This window comes from Theropithecus gelada, chromosome 1, assembly GCF_003255815.1.
Source record: "Theropithecus gelada isolate Dixy chromosome 1, Tgel_1.0, whole genome shotgun sequence".
Lineage (NCBI taxonomy): Eukaryota > Metazoa > Chordata > Mammalia > Primates > Cercopithecidae > Theropithecus > Theropithecus gelada.
In genome coordinates, this window is record NC_037668.1 from 77,725,662 (window position 1) to 77,744,072 (window position 18,411).

Genomic DNA, 18,411 nt, shown 5'->3' on the forward strand with positions numbered 1-18,411 from the left:
TGTCTTTTAATTGAGACATTTAGCCCATTTACACTTAAGGTCAACATTGTTATGTATGAGGTTGATCCTGTCATTATGATGCTACCTGGTTATTTTGCTCGTTAGTTGATGCAGTTTCTTCATAGTGCCAATTGTCTTTACAATTCGGTATGTTTTTGCAGTAGCTGGTACCGGTTTTTCCTTTCCATATTTAGTGCTTCCTTCAGGAGCTCTTGTAAGGCAGGCCTGGTGGTGACAAAATTTCTCAGCATTTGCTTATCTGTAGAGGATTTTATTTCTCCTCCACTTATGAAGCTTAGTTTGACTGGATATGAAATTCTGGGTTAAAAATTCTTTTCTTTAAGAATGATGAATATTGGTCCCCACTCTCTTCTGGTTCTGGCTTGTAGGATTTCTGCAGAGAGTCCACTGTTAGTCTGATGGGCTTCCCTTTGTGAGTAACCCAACCTTTCTCTCTGGCTGCCCTTAACATTTTTTCCTTCATTTCAACCTTGGTAAATCTGATGATTATGTGTCTTGGGGTTGCTCTTCTTGAGGGTTATCTTTGTGGTGTTCTCTGTATTTCCTAATTTGAATGTTGGCCTGTCTTGCTAGGTTGGGAATTTCTCCTGGATAATATCCTGAAGTGTGTTTTCCAGCTTGGTTCCATTCTCCCCATCACTTTCAGGTACACCAATCAAACATAGGTTTGATGTTTTCACATAGTCCCATGCTTCTTGGAGGCTTTGTTCATTCCTTTTCATTCTTTTTCTCTAATATTGTCTTCATGCTTTTTTATTTCATTAAGTTGATCTTCAATCTCTGATATTCCTTCTTCCACTTGATCAATTCAGCTATTGACACTGGTGTATGCTTCACAGAGTTCTCATCCTGTGTTTTTCAGTTCCACCAGGTCATTTATGTTCTTCTCTAAATTAATTATTCTACTTAGCAATTCCTCTATCCTTTTTGCAAGATTCTTAGCTTCCTTGCATTGGGTTAGAACATGCTCCTTTAGCTCGGAGGAGTTTGTTATTACAAACCTTCTGAAGCCTACTTCTGTCAATTCATCAAACTCATTCCCTGTCTAGTTTTGTTCCCTTGATGGTGAGGAGTTGTGATCCTTTGGAGGAGAAGAGGTGTTCTGGTTTTTGGAATTTTTAGCCTTTTTATGCTGGTTTTTCCTCATCTTTGTGTATTTATTTACCTTTGGTCTTTGACATTGGTGACCTTTGGATGGAGCTGTTGTGTGGACATCCTTTTTGTTTATGTTGATGCTATTCCTTTCTGTTTGTTAGTTTTCCTTTTAAGTCAGGCCCCTTTGCTGTAGGTCTGCTGGAGTCTGCTGGAGGTCCACTCCAGACCCGTTTGCCTGAGTATCAGCAGCGGAGGCTGCAGAACAGCTAAGATTGCTGTTTGCTCTTTCCTCTGGAAGCTTCGTCCCAGAGAGGCACCTGCCAAATACCAGACGGAGCTCTCCTATATGAGGTGTCTGTTGACCCCTGATGGGAGGTGTCTCCCCATCAGGAGTCACAGGGGTCAGGAACTTATTTGAGGAGGCAGTCTGCCCCTTAGCAGAGCTCAAGCGCTGTGCTGGTGAATCCACTGCTCTCTTCAGAACCTGCAGGCAGGAACATTTAAGTCTGCCGAAGCTGCGCCCACAGCCGCCCCTTCCCCCAGGTGCTCTGTCCAAGGGAGATGGGAGTTTTATCTATAAGCCCCTAACTGGGACTTCTGCCTTTCTTTCAGAGATGCCCTGCCCAGAAAGGAGGATTCTAGAGATGCAGTCTGGCTGTAGCTGCTTTGCTGAGCTGCGATTGGCCCGACCAGTTCAAACTTTTGGTGGCTTTGTTTATACTGTGAGGGGATCAGAATCCTCCTTCCAAAATCTGTGTAGCCCTTAAGTCTGTATACATAAACTCCATTTTAAAATGTTAAAAACTGGTCACGAACATGATTCATCAAGGTGGTATGAAATAATTAAGCATGACCTAGGTAAGGAAATTGCAAGGTTGGCAACACATTGAGCCACTAGTGTCAACTATGACCATTAAAACAGAGCTTCTCCTGGCCAGGCGTGGTGGCTCACACCTGTAATCCTAGCACTTTGGGAGGCCAAGGTGGGTGGATCACAAGGTCAGGAGATTGGACCATCCTGGCTAACACAGTGAAATCCCGTCTCTACTAAAAATACAAAAAATTAGCTGAGTGTGGTGGAGGGCACCTGTAATCCCAGCTACTCGGGAGGCAGAGACAGGAGAATGGCATGAACCCGAGAGGCAGAGCTTGCAGTGAGCTGAGATCACACCACTGCACTCCAGCCTCAGCGACACTGCACTGCAGCCTGGGTGACAGAGTGAGACTCTGTCTCAAAACAAACAAAAAAACAGCTTCTCCTACGGTTCAGCAAATCATGCCAACTACTATAGCCCTGAGCTATTGGAAGCAGAAGGTGGTGAGTGAGGATCCAACCCCATCATTTACAGTAACCCCAGGGAATCAATGAGAAAGGTTTCTTGCCCTTAGCATTCAGGAATGAATCAAAAACGGGTCAGTGAAAGAGCTCATGCCAGGTAGTTCAATAAAAGGAATTTACTATAGGAAACTAGTTTCTCAACTAGTGGGAAAGCCAAAAGGCCAAACAGGGGAGACTGGGAAAAAATAAGAAAGAGTGGGGCAACACAGAGATTAACAACAGTAAGAAATGTCTACTGTACTCATAGACAGAAGGCAAAGACAAATGCTATTGATATCCTGAGAGCTCAGGCTATCCAACAATGATGATATCACAAGATAGGAATTGTTTGGCAAAACCATGAATGTAGGTGTAGCCACTGCTGAAGATGCCACCTAAAAGAGAAAGAAAAAAAAATACCTAGTCTTCTTCCTTCTTCCTGCCCTATATACATACTCCTGCAAGAGGGTCCTCTTAGCTGAGATAGCTAGAAGTCAGTTGACAAGGAAGCCTGGGAAATGCAATTTTCAGAATTTAGTCCCTAATACTACAGAGTAAAGGTGGAAAATGGAATTAATTGCAAATAGTCAAATGACCTGCACAAGATATTCCTAAACCTTCAGATGCCAACTCAATTTGAAAGCTATATGATAACCCATAATTTGTACAGATTTTTCAATGCTGAAGTATATTATCAAAATATTATTATCTTATGGAGCATGAAGAATAAAAACACAGACAACATTCTAGTTTGCTAGTTAATATAATTATTCAAGTGTTATTTACAAATGGGAAGCAACAATAATAGTAAGTAAAAAGTAAATTCTAATTGAAAATTATCATTTTCGGCCGGGCGCGGTGGCTCAAGCCTGTAATCCCAGCACTTTGGGAGGCCGAGACGGGCGGATCACGAGGTCAGGAGATCGAGACCATCCTGGCTAACATGGTGAAACCCCGTCTCTACTAAAAAATACAAAAAAACTAGCCGGGCGCGGTGGCGGGCGCCTGTAGTCCCAGCTACTCATGAGGCTGAGGCAGGAGAATGGCGTGAACCCGGGAGGCGGAGCTTGCAGTGAGCAGAGATCCGGCCACTGCACTCCAGCCTGGGCGGCAGAGCGAGACTCCGTCTCAAAAAAAAAAAAAAAAAAAGAAAATTATCATTTTCTGGTTATCAGTAGAAAAATTATGTCTTAGAATTTACACTAATATATATACATACTATAATCATTCCAGTAGTACCTTAAATTGCTATTTTTAAGAAAAAACTCAACCATATTTAATAACAAGATGTGTCTCCTCTTGTGATTATTTTACTACTAAAGCATAAGAGGGTGGTTTACGTGCATCAGAAGTCCCCTTCAAAGCTGTTTCTCAGATTACTTGAAAAGAGCAGTTGAAGAGGCATGCAAACAGGTTTCAATAAGCCCAGTTCACATTTCTTCAACTGTGCTTTCCAAGGCCTTTCAGTTTAGCTGTTGAGATTACAGGCATGAGGCTCTGTGCCTGGCTAAGAATCCATCTATTTGCATTTTTCAGCTTCTAGAGGCACCCACATTCCTTGGCTATAGCCTTGTCCATCTTCACAGTCAGCGAGGGCTTGTCAAGTCTCACATCTTATTCACTCTGACTCTGACCCTTCTGCCTCTTTTCCACATTTAAGGACCTTTGTGATTACACAAGTCCACTCAGAAAATCCAGTATAATTTCTCTCTTAATGTCAGCTGATTAGCAATGCTAATTCCTCCCTCCCATATAATTGGAAACATATAGGTTCTGGGGTTAGGATGTGGGCATCCTGGAAAGCCACTATTCTGCCAGTCACCCCTGGTTTAACTTTTTTTTAAAATTGAACTTTTCACTGAAGCATAACAATATGGGAAAGGTACCCACCTCACACCTCTAGGCCACTGTGGGGTCAGGGTAGGGGCAGCATGCACCCAGGTCATGGCTGTGCAGAGACGGCTGGGTACCCAGGGCAAAAAGGGAGTCCTGCCAGGAAGCAGGAGGAGGGAGTGCATTTGTTCATTCATTAAGCATGTATATTGAAGTCTTGCTATGGGTTATAGATACAGTGGTGAGCAAGGTGGACAGAAACCCCTACCCTCAGGGAGTTCCCAGTTAGTGAAACGGACAAAATAAGGCAGATCAAAGTACTCTAATACACCATGGGTCATTTATCTTCCTCCTAGTGATGCATGTTGCAGCTATTCCTGTTTGTGGGGAGCAGATAGGTTCCTTTACATCTAGAGTGAGGTGGCACAACAGCATATGCTGCCAGGAAGAAGTTGGGTGTCAGCAGACTTCACCCATGCAGCACCTTTTTCTTTGTTGCCACCTGGCATCACGGAGGCCACTGTAGCTGGGGCCTGGTTCCCACATTGCTCCTTCCAAGTCCAGTGCATTCATGCATCTGAATGCTCTCTCCTGGGCATCCCCGCTGCACCCTCCTCTATGCTCCCCTCACAGACTCTACCCATACTCCTTGTGCCAACTGTTTTTTCCTTCCTCTCCCCTTCCTTTCCTTATTCTGTTCTTTTCTCTTCCTTTCCTTATTCCTTACTTTCCTCTTCCTTATTCTGTTTCTCCCTCTGTCTCTTCCTTTCCTGGTTTGCAAAACTATATTTTTAAATAGTCAAAGCTACTTGTACCTTGAACTTTCAAAATCATTATTTTAATCCTTCCTCTTCCCATCTCACCACAAACTCTTTTGCCCTGGAACAGAGATTAAGGGACATTTCCAGTTTTTGCTTCTTTCAGACTTGGAAACTAGACCCAAAGTCAAACTGTCAGTTCTAAAGCAAGGTATCTCTGAAGAAATATCCAACAGTGTCATCTTGGTAGAAAGATTTCTGTAGGATGGTCTGTGGTACTGCAGGGATGAGGACACTGTGAGCCACTGGGAATGGAATTGTGAGAGCCTAGAGAGCCTGGCAGTGCTGGCGGCCTTCATGCCTATGAAGATGCCTGTTCAGGAGCAGTAGCAGAGGAATGGGTTTAGGAAAAACATAAGTCTGAACCCTGATTTCCCACATCAAACAATGACTCCTGAACGACGAGGCCCTCACACGTGGGGAACACATGGAAAAAGGGAGAAGTCAGACCTAAATGTTCTACAGAAAACCTATGTAAAAGAGAAACCCCACAAATGTCAGGAATGCGGAAAGGCCTTTAGTCACAGCTCAGCACTTATCGAACACCACTGTACGCACACAGGAGAGAGACCTTATGAATGTCACGAATGCAGAAAAGGTTTCCAAAACGGCTCAGCACTTACCAAACACCAGAGAATCCACACTGGGGGGAAACCCTATAAACGCACTCAGTGTGGGAGGACCTTCAACCAAATTGCCCCGCTGATCCAGCACCAGATAACTCACACAGGTGAGAAGCCCTATGAGTGCAGTGAACGTGGGAAATCCTTCAGTTTTAGGTCCTCCTTTAGCCAACACGAGTGAACTCACACAGGTGAGAAGCCCTACAAGTGCAAGTGTGTGAAAGCCTTCCAGCAAAGCATCCACCTCACCCAGCACCTGTGAATCCACAATGGGGAGAAACCCTATCAGTGTGGTGAGTATGTCAAGGCCTTCAGCCACAGCTAGTCCTTGACCAAACACCAGCAAATCCACACAGGGGAGAAGCCCTGCGAGAGCCATGAGTGTGGAAAAGCCTTCACCAAGATCACACCACTGATTCAGCACTGGAGGACCCACATAGGAGAAAAGCCCTATAAGTGCAGTAAGTGTGGGAAAGCCTTCAGCCAGAGCACACTCCTGACCAAGCATTGGAGGATTCACACAGGAGAGAAGCCCTACGGATGCAACCAGTGTGGGAAAACCTTCAGCCACAGCTCCTCACTCAGCCACCACGAGCAGATGCACACAGGAGAGAAGCTGTTTGAGTGCAGTCAATGTGGGAAGGCCTTCCAGCAGAGCACACGCCTCACTCAACACCAGTGAATCCACCAGTGAATCCACAGACGGGAGAAGCCCTACGAATGCAATGACTGCAGCAAGGCATTCAGCCACAGCTCATCCCTCACCAAACATCAGCGAAACTACACTGGGGAGAAGCCCTACGAATGCAACCAGTGTGGCAGAGCCTTCAGCCGGCTTGCTCCCCTCATTCAGCATCAGAGGATCCACACAGGAGAGAAACCCTATGGATGTAACCAGTGTGGCAGAGCCTTCAGCCAGATCTCCCTTCTCATCGAACACCAGAGGATTCACACCAAGAAAAAGCCCTACAGGTGCAATAGGTGTGGGAAATCCTTCAACCACAGCTCCTTCCTCAGCCAGCACAAAAGGACACACACTGGGGAAAAGCCTTACGAGTGTCACAATTGTGGAAAGTCCTTTAGGCAGAGCAACCACCTCACTCAGCACTGAAGGATCCACATAGGAGAGAAGCCATATGCATGCAGGTACTGTGGAAAGGCCTTTATACACAGCACCTCCATTACTAAGCACCAGAGAACTCACATTGGATAAACCCACTCCACATGTGCTGGGGACATAGGAAGACCTTAAGCCACAGCTCATCCCTTTCTAGATTTGACCCAATCATATACATGAGAAACATATATTCATACACAAGTCTTTTCACATGGCACACCTCTCAGACACCCTCAGAGAGTTTATACTGATGGGAAATTACCATGGAACCACCAAGCTCTAGGTCATCCATCCCTGCAGCCAAACAGTAGGGAAATGTGGAGATAATCAACACTCAGGACCTTTAGCCTTGAATGCCCATTAGTGTTACATTATAGAACCTACAAAAAATAAATCGAACAAATGTAGTGGATCCAGGGAAAGCTATTTTTTTTTCTTTTTTTTTTTTTTGAGACGGAGTCTCACTCTGTCGCCCAGGCTGGAGTGCAGTGGCCGGATCTCAGCTCACTGCAAGCTCCGCCTCCTGGGTTCACACCATTCTCCTGCCTCAGCCTCCCGAGTAGCTGGGACTACAGGCGCTCGCCGCCTCGCCCGGCTAGTTTTTTGTATTTTTTAGTAGAGAAGGGGTTTCACCAGGTTAGCCAGGATGGTCTCGATCTCCTGACCTCGTGATCCACCCGTCTCAGCCTCCCAAAATGCTGGGATTCCAGGGAAAGCTTTTGTCCAAGGATTCACTGTATTCTAAACCAGAGATGTTCAAGTTGGTGAGAAACCCAAAAAATGCCTTTCATATACAAGAACCAAATGAAGTCAGAATTTGCCATTATTGTACACTACATTTTTCAGAGGGGAAGCGCTTATGAATGGTGCAGGTTGACTCTGATATTCCCAAATGACAATATGGTAGAGTGTTCCAGAAATGAGAGAGGCATCATTATGGAATCACTATGGATACTGACTGTCTCAGTAAAAAGCTGTCTGATTTGTGTGTACATTGTTTGATCAGGGTACCTGGCAGTCAGTCACAGATTGGAATTCCACATGACAAAGTATCAGTGTACTATAAACAGGCTTTTAATTATCCCTGCATTATTTTGCAGTTAGTCTTTATATGCAATGATATTTAAAGGTTTTGCATGGGAAGACTGAAAATGTAAAGCTGCTTCCAAAAAAAAAATCCCACTTTCTGAGGAGAAATTCAAGCCAGCTGCAGAAATCTGCATAAGTAATGAGGAGCTGAATGTTAATGCCCAAGACAATGGAAAAAAATGTCTCCAGGGCATGTCAGAGACTTCTGTGGCAGCCCCTGCCATCACAGGCCTGGAGACTTAGGAAGAAAAAATGGTTTCATGGGCCAGGCCCAGGGTTCCTCTGCTGTGTGCAGTCTAGGGACTTGATGCCCTGCATCCCAACTGCTCCAGCCATGACCAAAAGTGGCCAAGGTATAGCTCAGGCTGTTGCTTCAGAGGGTGGAAGCTCCAGGCCTTGGCAGCTTCCATGTGGTATTGAGCCTGCAGGTGCACAGAAGTGAAGAATTGAGGTTTGGGAACCTCTGCCTAGATTTCAGAGTATATATGGAAATGCCTGGATGCCCAGGCAAAAGTTTGCTGCAGGGGCACAGCACTCATGGAGGACCTCTGCTAGGGCAGTGCAGAAGAGAAATGTGAAGTCAAAGCCCTCACACAGAGTCCCTACTGAAGCACCACCTAGTGGAGATGTGGGAAGAGGGCCACCATCCTCCAGACACCAGAATGGTAGATGCACTGATAGCTTGCACTGTGTGCCTAGAAAAATCACATGCACTCAATGCCAGCCCATGACAGCAGCCAGGAAGGGGGCTATCCCATGCAAAGCCACAGAGGCAGAGCTGCCCAAGGCCATGGGAGCCCACCTCTTGCATCAGCATGACCTGGTGTAAGACAGGGAGTCAAAGGAGATCATTTTGGAGCTTTAGGACTTGACTGCCCTGGTGGATGTTGGACTTACTTTCCCATAGTCCCTTTGTTTTGGCCAATTTCTCCCATTTGGAATGGCTGTATTTACCCAATGCCTGTACCCCCATTGTATCTAGGAAGTAACTAACTTGCTTTTGATTTTACAGTCTGATAGGTAGAAAGGACTTGCCTTGTCTCAGATGACACTTTGGACTGTGGACTTTTGAGTTAATGCTGAAATGAATTAAGACTTTGGGGGACTGCTGGAAAGGCATGATTGGTTTTAAAATGTGAGGACATGAGATTTGCGGGGGGCTGGGGCAGAATGATATGGTTTGGCTCTGTGACCCCACCCAAATCTCATCTTGTAGCTCCCATAATTCTCATATGTTGTGAGAGGGAGCCAGTGGGAGATAATTGAATCATGGGGGCAGGTCTTTCTCTTGTAATAGTGAGTAAGTCTCATGAGATCTGATAGTTTTAAAAATGGTAGTTGCCCTACACGAGCTCTCTCCCCCTGCCTGCTGCCATCCATGTAAGACGTGACTTGCTCCTCCTTGCCTTCCACCATGGTTGTGAGGGTTCCCCAGACATGTGGACATGTAAGTCCATTAAAACTCCTTCTTTTGTAAATTACCAAGTCTCAGGTATGTCTTTATCAACAGGGTGAAAAACAGACTAATAAAAAAAGTGAAAAGACACCCACTGAAGGAGAGAAAATATTTGCACACTATCCATATGACAAGAGATTAAGAACCAAAATACAGAAGGAGCTTAAACAACCCTACTTCTTAAAAAAGCTAATAATCCAATTAAAAATGGGCAAAAGACCTGAATAGACATTTCTCAAAAGAAGACATACAAATGACCAACAAGTTTATGAAAATTTGCTCAAATTTATTGATCATCAGAGAAATGCAAATTAAAACTACAATGAGGTGTCATTTCACCCCAGTAAAAATGGCTTTTATCTAAAAGACAGGCAATAACAAATGCTGGCAAGGATGTGGAAAAAATGGAAACTTCATATACTGTTTGTGGGAATATACATTAATTTATGGGCACTATGGGAACAGTATGGAGGTTCTTCAAAAAAACTACAAATAGAGCTACCATATAGCTAGCAGTGACATATCCCACTGCTAGGTATATACCCAAAAGTAACGAAATTAGTATATCAAAATGATATCTGCACTCCCATGTATATTGCAGCATTATTCACAATAGAAAAGATTTGAAATAGGAAAGATTTGCTATATGCACACTTAGCAAATCTTTCCTATTGTCCCATAGCAAGACATGACTTGCTCCTCCTATATTCCACCATGGTTGTGAGGCTTCCCCAACCACGTGGAAGTGTAAGTCCATTAAAGCTCTTTCTTTTGTAAATTTCCAAGTCTCTGGTATGTCTTTATCCACAGGGTGAAAATGGACTAATACAAAAGTGAAGAGACAATCCACTGAAGGAAAGAAGTATTTCATGTACTCCATAAATATATAAACCTATCATGTAACCGCCAAGATTGAAATTAAAATATTTTTTAAATACTAGTAGTAATTTTATATACCAAGAATGACTAAGCTGAGAAACAAATCAAGGAGGCAATCCCATTTACAATAACTACAAAAAAATAAAATATCTAGGAATACATTTAACCAAGGAGATGAAATATTTCTACTAGAAAAACTGCAAAACACTGATGAAAAATATATGGATGATATAAACACATGAAAAAACATCCCATACTCATGGAGCAGAAGAATTAATACTGTTAAAGTGATCACACTGCCCAAAGCAAGCTACAGATTCAATGCAATCCCTATCAAAATACTGACATTATTTTTCATAGAACCAGATAAAGCAATCCTAAAACTCATAGTGTACCTAAAGGAGCCCAGATAGCCAAAGCAGTTCTAAGCAAAAAGAACAAAGCTGGAGATATCAAATTATCTGGCATCAAATTACACATACTACAAGGCTATATTAACCAAAACAGCACAGTACTGGTTTAAAAATAGACACCTAACATCAATGAAAGAATAGAGAACCTAGAAATAAAGCCACCTATCTCCAGCCAACTACACATACACTGGGAGGAGGACACTGCTTTCGATAAATGGGTACTGGTAATATTGTATTGCCACCTGCAGAAGAATGAAACTAGACTCCTATCTCTTGGCATGCACAAAAGTCAACTCAAGATGGATTAAAGACTTAAATGTAAGACTTAAAACTATAAAAATACTATAAGAAAAACTATGAAAACCTCCTTTGGACATTGGTCTAGGCAAATAATTAATGACTAAGGCATGAAAAGTATTAGCAACAAAAACAAAAATAAATCTATGGGACTTAATTAAACTAAAAAGCTTCCACACAGCAAAAGAAATAATCGACACAATGAACAGACAACATGTGGAATGGGAGAAAATACCTGTAAAGTATTTATCGGACAGGGGACTAATATCCAAACTTTATCCAATTTTTACAAAAATGTCACAAAAAGGTGAATATCCAATATCCAAAATTTATAAGGAACTCAAACAACAACCACAACAAAATAAATAACCCCATTAAAATAGGCAAAGGACATGAATAAATGTTTTTTAAGAGAGAACATTACAAATGGCAAATAAACACATTTTTAAAATGTTCGACATCATTAACCATCAGAGAAATGCAATTAAAAGTACAATGAGGTATCATTTTATACCAGTCAGAATGAGTATTATTAAAAAGCAAAAAAATAATAGATGTTGTTGAGGATGCAGAGACAAGAGAATGCTTATCAACTGTTGGTAGGAATGTAAATTAGCACAACCTCTATGGAAAACAGTATGGAGATTTTTCTAAGAACTAAAAATAGAACTCATTCAATACCATTCAATTAAAAGAGATTTTAATCTCTTAGATTAAATCTCTAAGAAGAAAAAGAAATCATTATGTAAAAATCAAAGAAAAAGAAATCATTATGTAAAAAAGTTACCTGCACTCCAATGTTTATTACAATACTATTTAAAATAGCAAAGATGTGGAATCAATCTAAATGTCACTCAATGCAGGACAGCATAAAGAACATGTGATATACAATGGAATACTATTCAGCCATAAAAAAAAATAAATCATGTATTTTGCGGCAACATGGATGGAACTGGAGGCCATTACCCTAAGTAAAATAACTCAAAAGCAGAAAGTCAATACACATGCTCTCATTAATAAGTGAGAGCTAAATAATATGTATACATATAGAATCTGGAATAATAGCCCTTGGAACTCAAAAAGGTAGGGGGGTTCAGGGAATGAGAGATGAGAAATTATTTCGTGGGTACAATGTATACTATTTGGGTAATAGTTACACTAAAAGCCCAAACTTTACCACTATGCAATATATCCATGTATCAAAACTGCATTTGTACCTCTTAAATGTATTCAAATAGAAAACTTAAGGTGCTAATGGTGTTATATCCAACAGCAGAAAGTCCATGGCATGAAATGTTTACAGAGATATGAAAAATAACTGCACTAGATATTCCTAATCGATCACTTATAAGAAGCAGGGATCTATGTGACTTTGTACATGATACTATTAAACATTTTTGAAAATTTAATGACACTGACTGGTTCCTCCTGATGTTACCGGACAACATGGTTAAAAAAAGGTGGGGGAATGAGTTCAGGGATTCAAACTCCCAGCAAAAACACCTAATGAATAACCTAAGAGCTTCTGTGTGTACCCTGAAGGAGACCTTCACTTTCTGTAGCTGCAGGGCTGAAATTGCTGAAGATCAAATGTAGAACCTCATCCTATGACTTGATGAATTACAAGGCAAGTTAAACACCAGCCTGGTGGAGTGCGTACTGTTAACATGAGGGCATTGATTTGGAAACACAGGATTGTGAAAGTTAGGATGTGGATGTGTGGGAAGGCCCTCCAGGGTCACTGACACTCTAAATTCTGAAGAGTCTTCTTTGCCCTAACTAATATATATCTTTTCTAAAATGTCCTCATTCATCTAATTTATTATTATTATTATTATTATTATTACTATGTATATTCTGGTAAGGAAGCTCACATTTTTAATAGTTACCTAGCTAGCTATCTGTATATATATATGCACACACACATACATACATACACACACACACATACAAACACACACACACATTAAGATGGATAGTAGGTATCATCCCTCAATAAAATGTAAGAAAACTGGCTCCTTTTTCAAACCAAGATTTGAACTGCAGCCTGAATCAAAGTCTGTCCACTTAACCACTCTACTGCAAGTCTCATGTATTACTAGCACAGATCTAATTGATATAACCAATTGTTCATAAATTGTTGGGAAAATATGCATTATTTATTTGGTGATTACATGGTAAGATTGAACAATTTCTTTTACTGAGTTTTTTTTGAAGGGATGGAAAAAGACTGCAGCGGGGTTAAAGAAAAGATGTTATGAGAAAGGAATATGAATTATTGCAGGCTGTATGTAAATCAAGATATTTAATCTTTAAAATGGGGATAATCTTTATTCCCACAAAGTTGTAATTATTGTAAAAGGTCCTTACATCTTTAACTAACGTAAGAAAGAATTAAAGATATTTTGTAGGCATCAAGTACATATAAGACAAGGCACTAGTACAAGATTTATAGAAAATAAAAAGCCATTGTTCTTAATTATGCAGACAGTATTCAAGTCTGGTTGGAAGTACAATACTACAATACTGCGTTATGGGCTGAATCATGTACTCTCAAAATTCCTATGTTGAAGTCCTAGGATCTTTATAGAGGTAATCAAGTTAAAATGGGCTCATTAAAGTAGGTCCCAATCCAATGTGACTGACATTTTTATAAAAAGTGGGAATTTGGAATATAGACATACAGGGAGAACACCATGTACAGATGAAGGCAGAGATTAGAGTGATGCTTCTATAAGCCAAGGAGCACCAAAGATTGCTAACAACCTGTAGGAAGCTAGGGGAGAAACACGGAACAGATTCTTCCTCATAATTCTTAGGGGGAATCAGTCCTGCTAATACCTTGATCTCAGACTTCTAATCTCCAGGACTGTGAAACAATACATTTCCGTTTTTTAATTCACTCAGTTTGTGGTACTTTGTGACAAACTGAATACTGTTAAAGTAAGAAAAAATAAATATCTGTTGTTTAACCCACTTTATAGTACTTTTTTATATCAATCTTATCAAACCTATACAATATGACATAATCAAAGAGCAACATCCTGCATAAACAAATTTTCAATTGTTTGCTATAAACAACCAATGCTTTTAAGGTTCAGAAACAACTATTACATAATTGATATTGATATGTCCCTTCAGCCACACATATACATAAATATGCACACACATGCATGCATGTATGTGTGTATGTATTTGCATACATGCATGTATATGAAAAACTAATTTCATTGGTTATTCAGAACCAATGAAAGTTAATAATTATTTGTAAAATAAAATTATGTTTACCTTTCTTACTAACATTTTCAACATATTCTGAGTCTCTACTATGTGACAATTAGAGCATGAGGTTGAGAACATCAAGAGCTAAACAAGATCTAGTCCCTTCTGTATGAGAATACACAATCAAGTCCTCATCTCCACTGTCGGAATACCCACAGTATTTGCCAATTATGAGGAAATTTTACCTCTGTTCTTTAGTTTGTATTCAATTAGGTCTGCTGTCTAATTGTTTGTTTTATAGGGAAGCCTCCTCTCCCCCCAAGACTAAGTTCTACTGTAAGCATGTCATACAGAACTAGACAGATATTACTCAATAACTCATAATTGATAATACAGTCAAACATGAGGGTTTTAGTCCAAAACAAAAAAGTATCTTGGAAAGTAGTTTCTAAAATATAAGGTACTATATAAGCATTTGTTAATATTACCATTAATTATATTTTTAATCATTTATAACAACAAAAATTTGATATTCCCAAGTTAATTCCTTCAAAATTTTTTCCCATAAAACTTGTCCCATTATTGTGAAATATTAAATGACTTGAATTGCACTGAATGGTCACATAAAATTCAATTCTGAAAAAAAAAAAAAAAATGTCTTACCAGACAAACTTAAAAGGAAAAGCCTTTAATATACTTACCACTTTCAAAGCAAGCATCAAAGAGAAGATGTCCTTTCTTGGGCTGTCCACAATATCCAGTTGGAAGCACTATATATTTGCTCACATTCCCTCCGATGGCATCATCATTTCCCATATCATTGCCTATTAAAAAAAATTGTCTCATGTTAAGTAAAAGTCAAAGTATATTCAGCAATAGAAGTCCAGTCAGATTTTTACTGTTAGTTACCCCTTCCCTAATCACCAAGTGTTTAACCAAGCAAAAAGAAGTTAACATCACATTGTGGTACAGTGAAAAAAGGCTACATTTTCAAACAAAATGATATAGCGTCAAATGTCAACTCAAATACATGCTAATTCTCTATGCCCCAAAGCAATCAACCTAATATCTTTATACTTCAGTTCCTCTCATCCATAAAATGTGAACAGTAAACTCATCTTCCAACGTTGTGTTATTAGAATTGTATATAAACTATAAAAATATCTTCTATCATTATCAAAATCCAAGATATATTCATTAAATTGCATCAGCCATTTAATATATAAATAATTTACATAATTTGACAGAAACATACATTCAATTATTTAAATTTGAATAAAGCAGTTATTCTACAAATAGCATTATGACTTCCAGATGCTCCACCAGAAACCATCTGAGAAACACTGAATTAGCGTAGATGTTCTATTTCCTAACAGGAACTTTAATTTTTAAAAGTTTTTGAAGTTTCACTTTCACCTAAGATGTAGAAAAATGGAAAGAGTATCCCTTCTACCCTAACAATGACAAATATCTCAATTAAGTACAAAATCATAACTCCCAAATCTATCAGAGAACGGAGTTTGAAGAGCAGCTAAATCATCCAATGTCAAAGGAAAGTCAAGTCCCACCAAAAAGAGCATGGGAAGCAAGCACTGACTCCTCCATGGCAGAGACAAGAAGAAGTAATGCTGGGTCCCATACAAGTTAGTAAAAAAGCTAAGCTAATTTTTAAATATTATTAAATGTCAAATAAGGAAATACAAGAGTGTAGAACTACTGAGTCATAGACACAAAGGGAATTCACATCCATTTGAAGACTCTGCTGTACAGGTCTCTACCAGATATTCAGAAGGAAGATTACAGGCAGGTAGGTAGACCAGAAAATGTTTTCCTTTGTGGTACAGGCCTAGAGAAGGAGAGAGCCTTCTGTAATAGGAAAGGCATGAAGTCCCTTATGGGAAAAACAGCCTTACATGACTAGGGGAGCAATAACGAACTTATCACCTGAGTACAAAAGTGAGAGGACAAGAAACAATAAAGGAAAACTTGTCCACACCTGAAGGAGTGGCAAACATTCCCAGAGAATATTATAAGTATTATTCATCACTATAAATGGATATACTTCTTTCCAGGTCATTTGTGTAGGGGCTTGTGTCAACCTAGTCTGGAAATAAACTAGGTTTGAGTTTCACTGTTGCTATGGTCATCTTAAATACTCAATCACCCCAGCCAGCCCCTTCCCTCAAAAATAAAATAGCACTAGAATAATTTGAAGCTAGTTGGATACTGAAGATAACCATAGCAACAAAGAAACTCAAACACACCTTAACTCCAAGCTAGGTTGACACAAGTCCCCACCCAAATGAGCTGGAAGGAGATATATCCATTTATAGTGACAAATAATATTTGCAAGTACTATAAATACTATAAAAACAGTAGTATTCTCTACTCTTCTGGTATTCTATAAAAAATTGTGAGACATAGCCAAAATATCAAGAAAAAACAACCTACTATCTAGGGAAAAAATGATACACAGGACCAGACATAGAAATGACCAGATACTGGAATTATCACACAATGAATTTTAAATAAAGCTTAATATGTTAAAGGCTGTAGTGGAAAATGAGAACAAAATTCATGAAGAAATGGGAAATGTCATCAGTAAGACACAAACCACAATAATAATACAAAAGGAAATGATAAAACCAAAATCACAGTAATAGTGATGAAGAATGCCTTTAATGCATTCATCAGTACACTTGGCACAGCTGAAAAATAAATCAGTAAACTTTAGATCAATAAAAATAATCTAAACATAAATGCAAAGGGAAATAGGAAAAGCAAAAGGGAAAAAAGAGCAGAGCATCCAAGAGCTGTGGAATAATATCAGCCAATCTAAAATATATATATAATTGGGATTCCCGAGGATATAAGAGTAAGAATGAAGCAGAAAGATATTTGAAGATATAATGTCTGAGAATTTTCCAAAGGTAATGAAAGATATTGAGCTACAAATCCAAACAGTAACTAGTAGAATAAATATATTATTAAAAATTATATATATATTATGCTTAAAGAGATAAATCACATACAAATGAACTAAGATAAAAATACATATTTCTCTTTGAAATACATAAACTGTGCAAACCAAAAGTCAAGGTAATGATATATTGAAATTACTGGGAAAAAGTCAATGTAAAATTTTATACCAATTGAAAATATCTTTCAAAGATGAAGTACAAACTAAAGGTATTTTAAGAAAAATAAAAGCTGAGATAATTTATTATAAACAGTCCTGTGTTGTAAGAAATGTCAACAAAAGTTCTTCAGCCAGAAGAGAAATAATAGCAGCTATAAACTAAGGTTCACACAAAGAAATGAAGAGCTCCAGAAATGATATAAATAAAGGTAAATATAAATTTTCTTATTTTCAATCACTCTAAAAGATAAACGACTATAGAAAAAATAGCAATGTATTGTGTGTTTATGCCATATGAAAAAGTAAAATATATTACAAAAATTGCACAAAATATTAGAAGAAGATGGCTGACTAGAGGTGCCTGACACTTGCCTCATTCACAAGGAAGGGACCAGTGTCAGGCACCTCTAAAAACAAGTAGATAACCACACATCGAATAAAGTGCCTAAGTGAGAACACTGGAATTCAGCAGGGAAGTAACAGGGACCCTCTGAGGCATGAAAGGAGAGGGAAGTGAAGCAACTGGCCCAGCCATGATTGTCTCAGATCCAAGAGAAGTTCCCCACTGCAAAGGAAAGGTAAGTAAAAGATCCCCAGTGCTGCATATTCCCATCACAGATGCCTGCAATAGCCACAGGAGAGTCTAGCATAGAAAGTCATCTGGAGTCCATTGCAATTACATTGTTCTACAGAGGAAATTCACACTCCGTTCTACTCACCCCCTGAACCCTAAGCAGGTGCAACTTGCCACCATTTTGAGAACTAATCCCCCATCAGGCTACATCTTGCCCTGGGGCCTAGCTGCCCCTGAATCTCCATATCCCTGGAGCCCCAAGGACATCCTCCCACATCCAACCAGAGGGCTGCTGCATTATGATGCCAGCTGGACCCAGCAATACATCTGGGTCCCCAGCACTGTAGCCATATAGTGTCCTAAATCACCCAAAACAGGCAGTATAGCACACCAGGGAGGCTGCCCACAGGACAAAAGGAGCCAAAATGCACAGTTCCCAGAGTCTGAAAACCATCTTCCCCAGGACACTGCCATTAACAAAAACAACACGCCTCCAGCTGAAGGGTCACTGCACACC

The 18,411-nt window shown here is 39.8% G+C and overlaps 1 protein-coding gene and 1 pseudogene across 1 annotated transcript in view; one reads left to right on the forward strand and one right to left on the reverse strand.

Moving 5' to 3' along the window:
* The window catches only part of AGBL4 (ATP/GTP binding protein like 4), a 1,451,937-nt gene that overhangs the window by 1,265,678 nt on the left and 167,848 nt on the right, over nucleotides 1–18,411 (reverse strand). The window contains exon 2 of the mRNA XM_025357747.1: nucleotides 14,883–15,005. Coding sequence (XP_025213532.1) covers nucleotides 14,883–14,900 — 18 coding nt within the window. The 5' untranslated portion in view covers nucleotides 14,901–15,005. The remainder of the gene's footprint in view (nucleotides 1–14,882; nucleotides 15,006–18,411) is intronic.
* Nucleotides 1,933–6,921, forward strand: LOC112632122 (annotated as a pseudogene).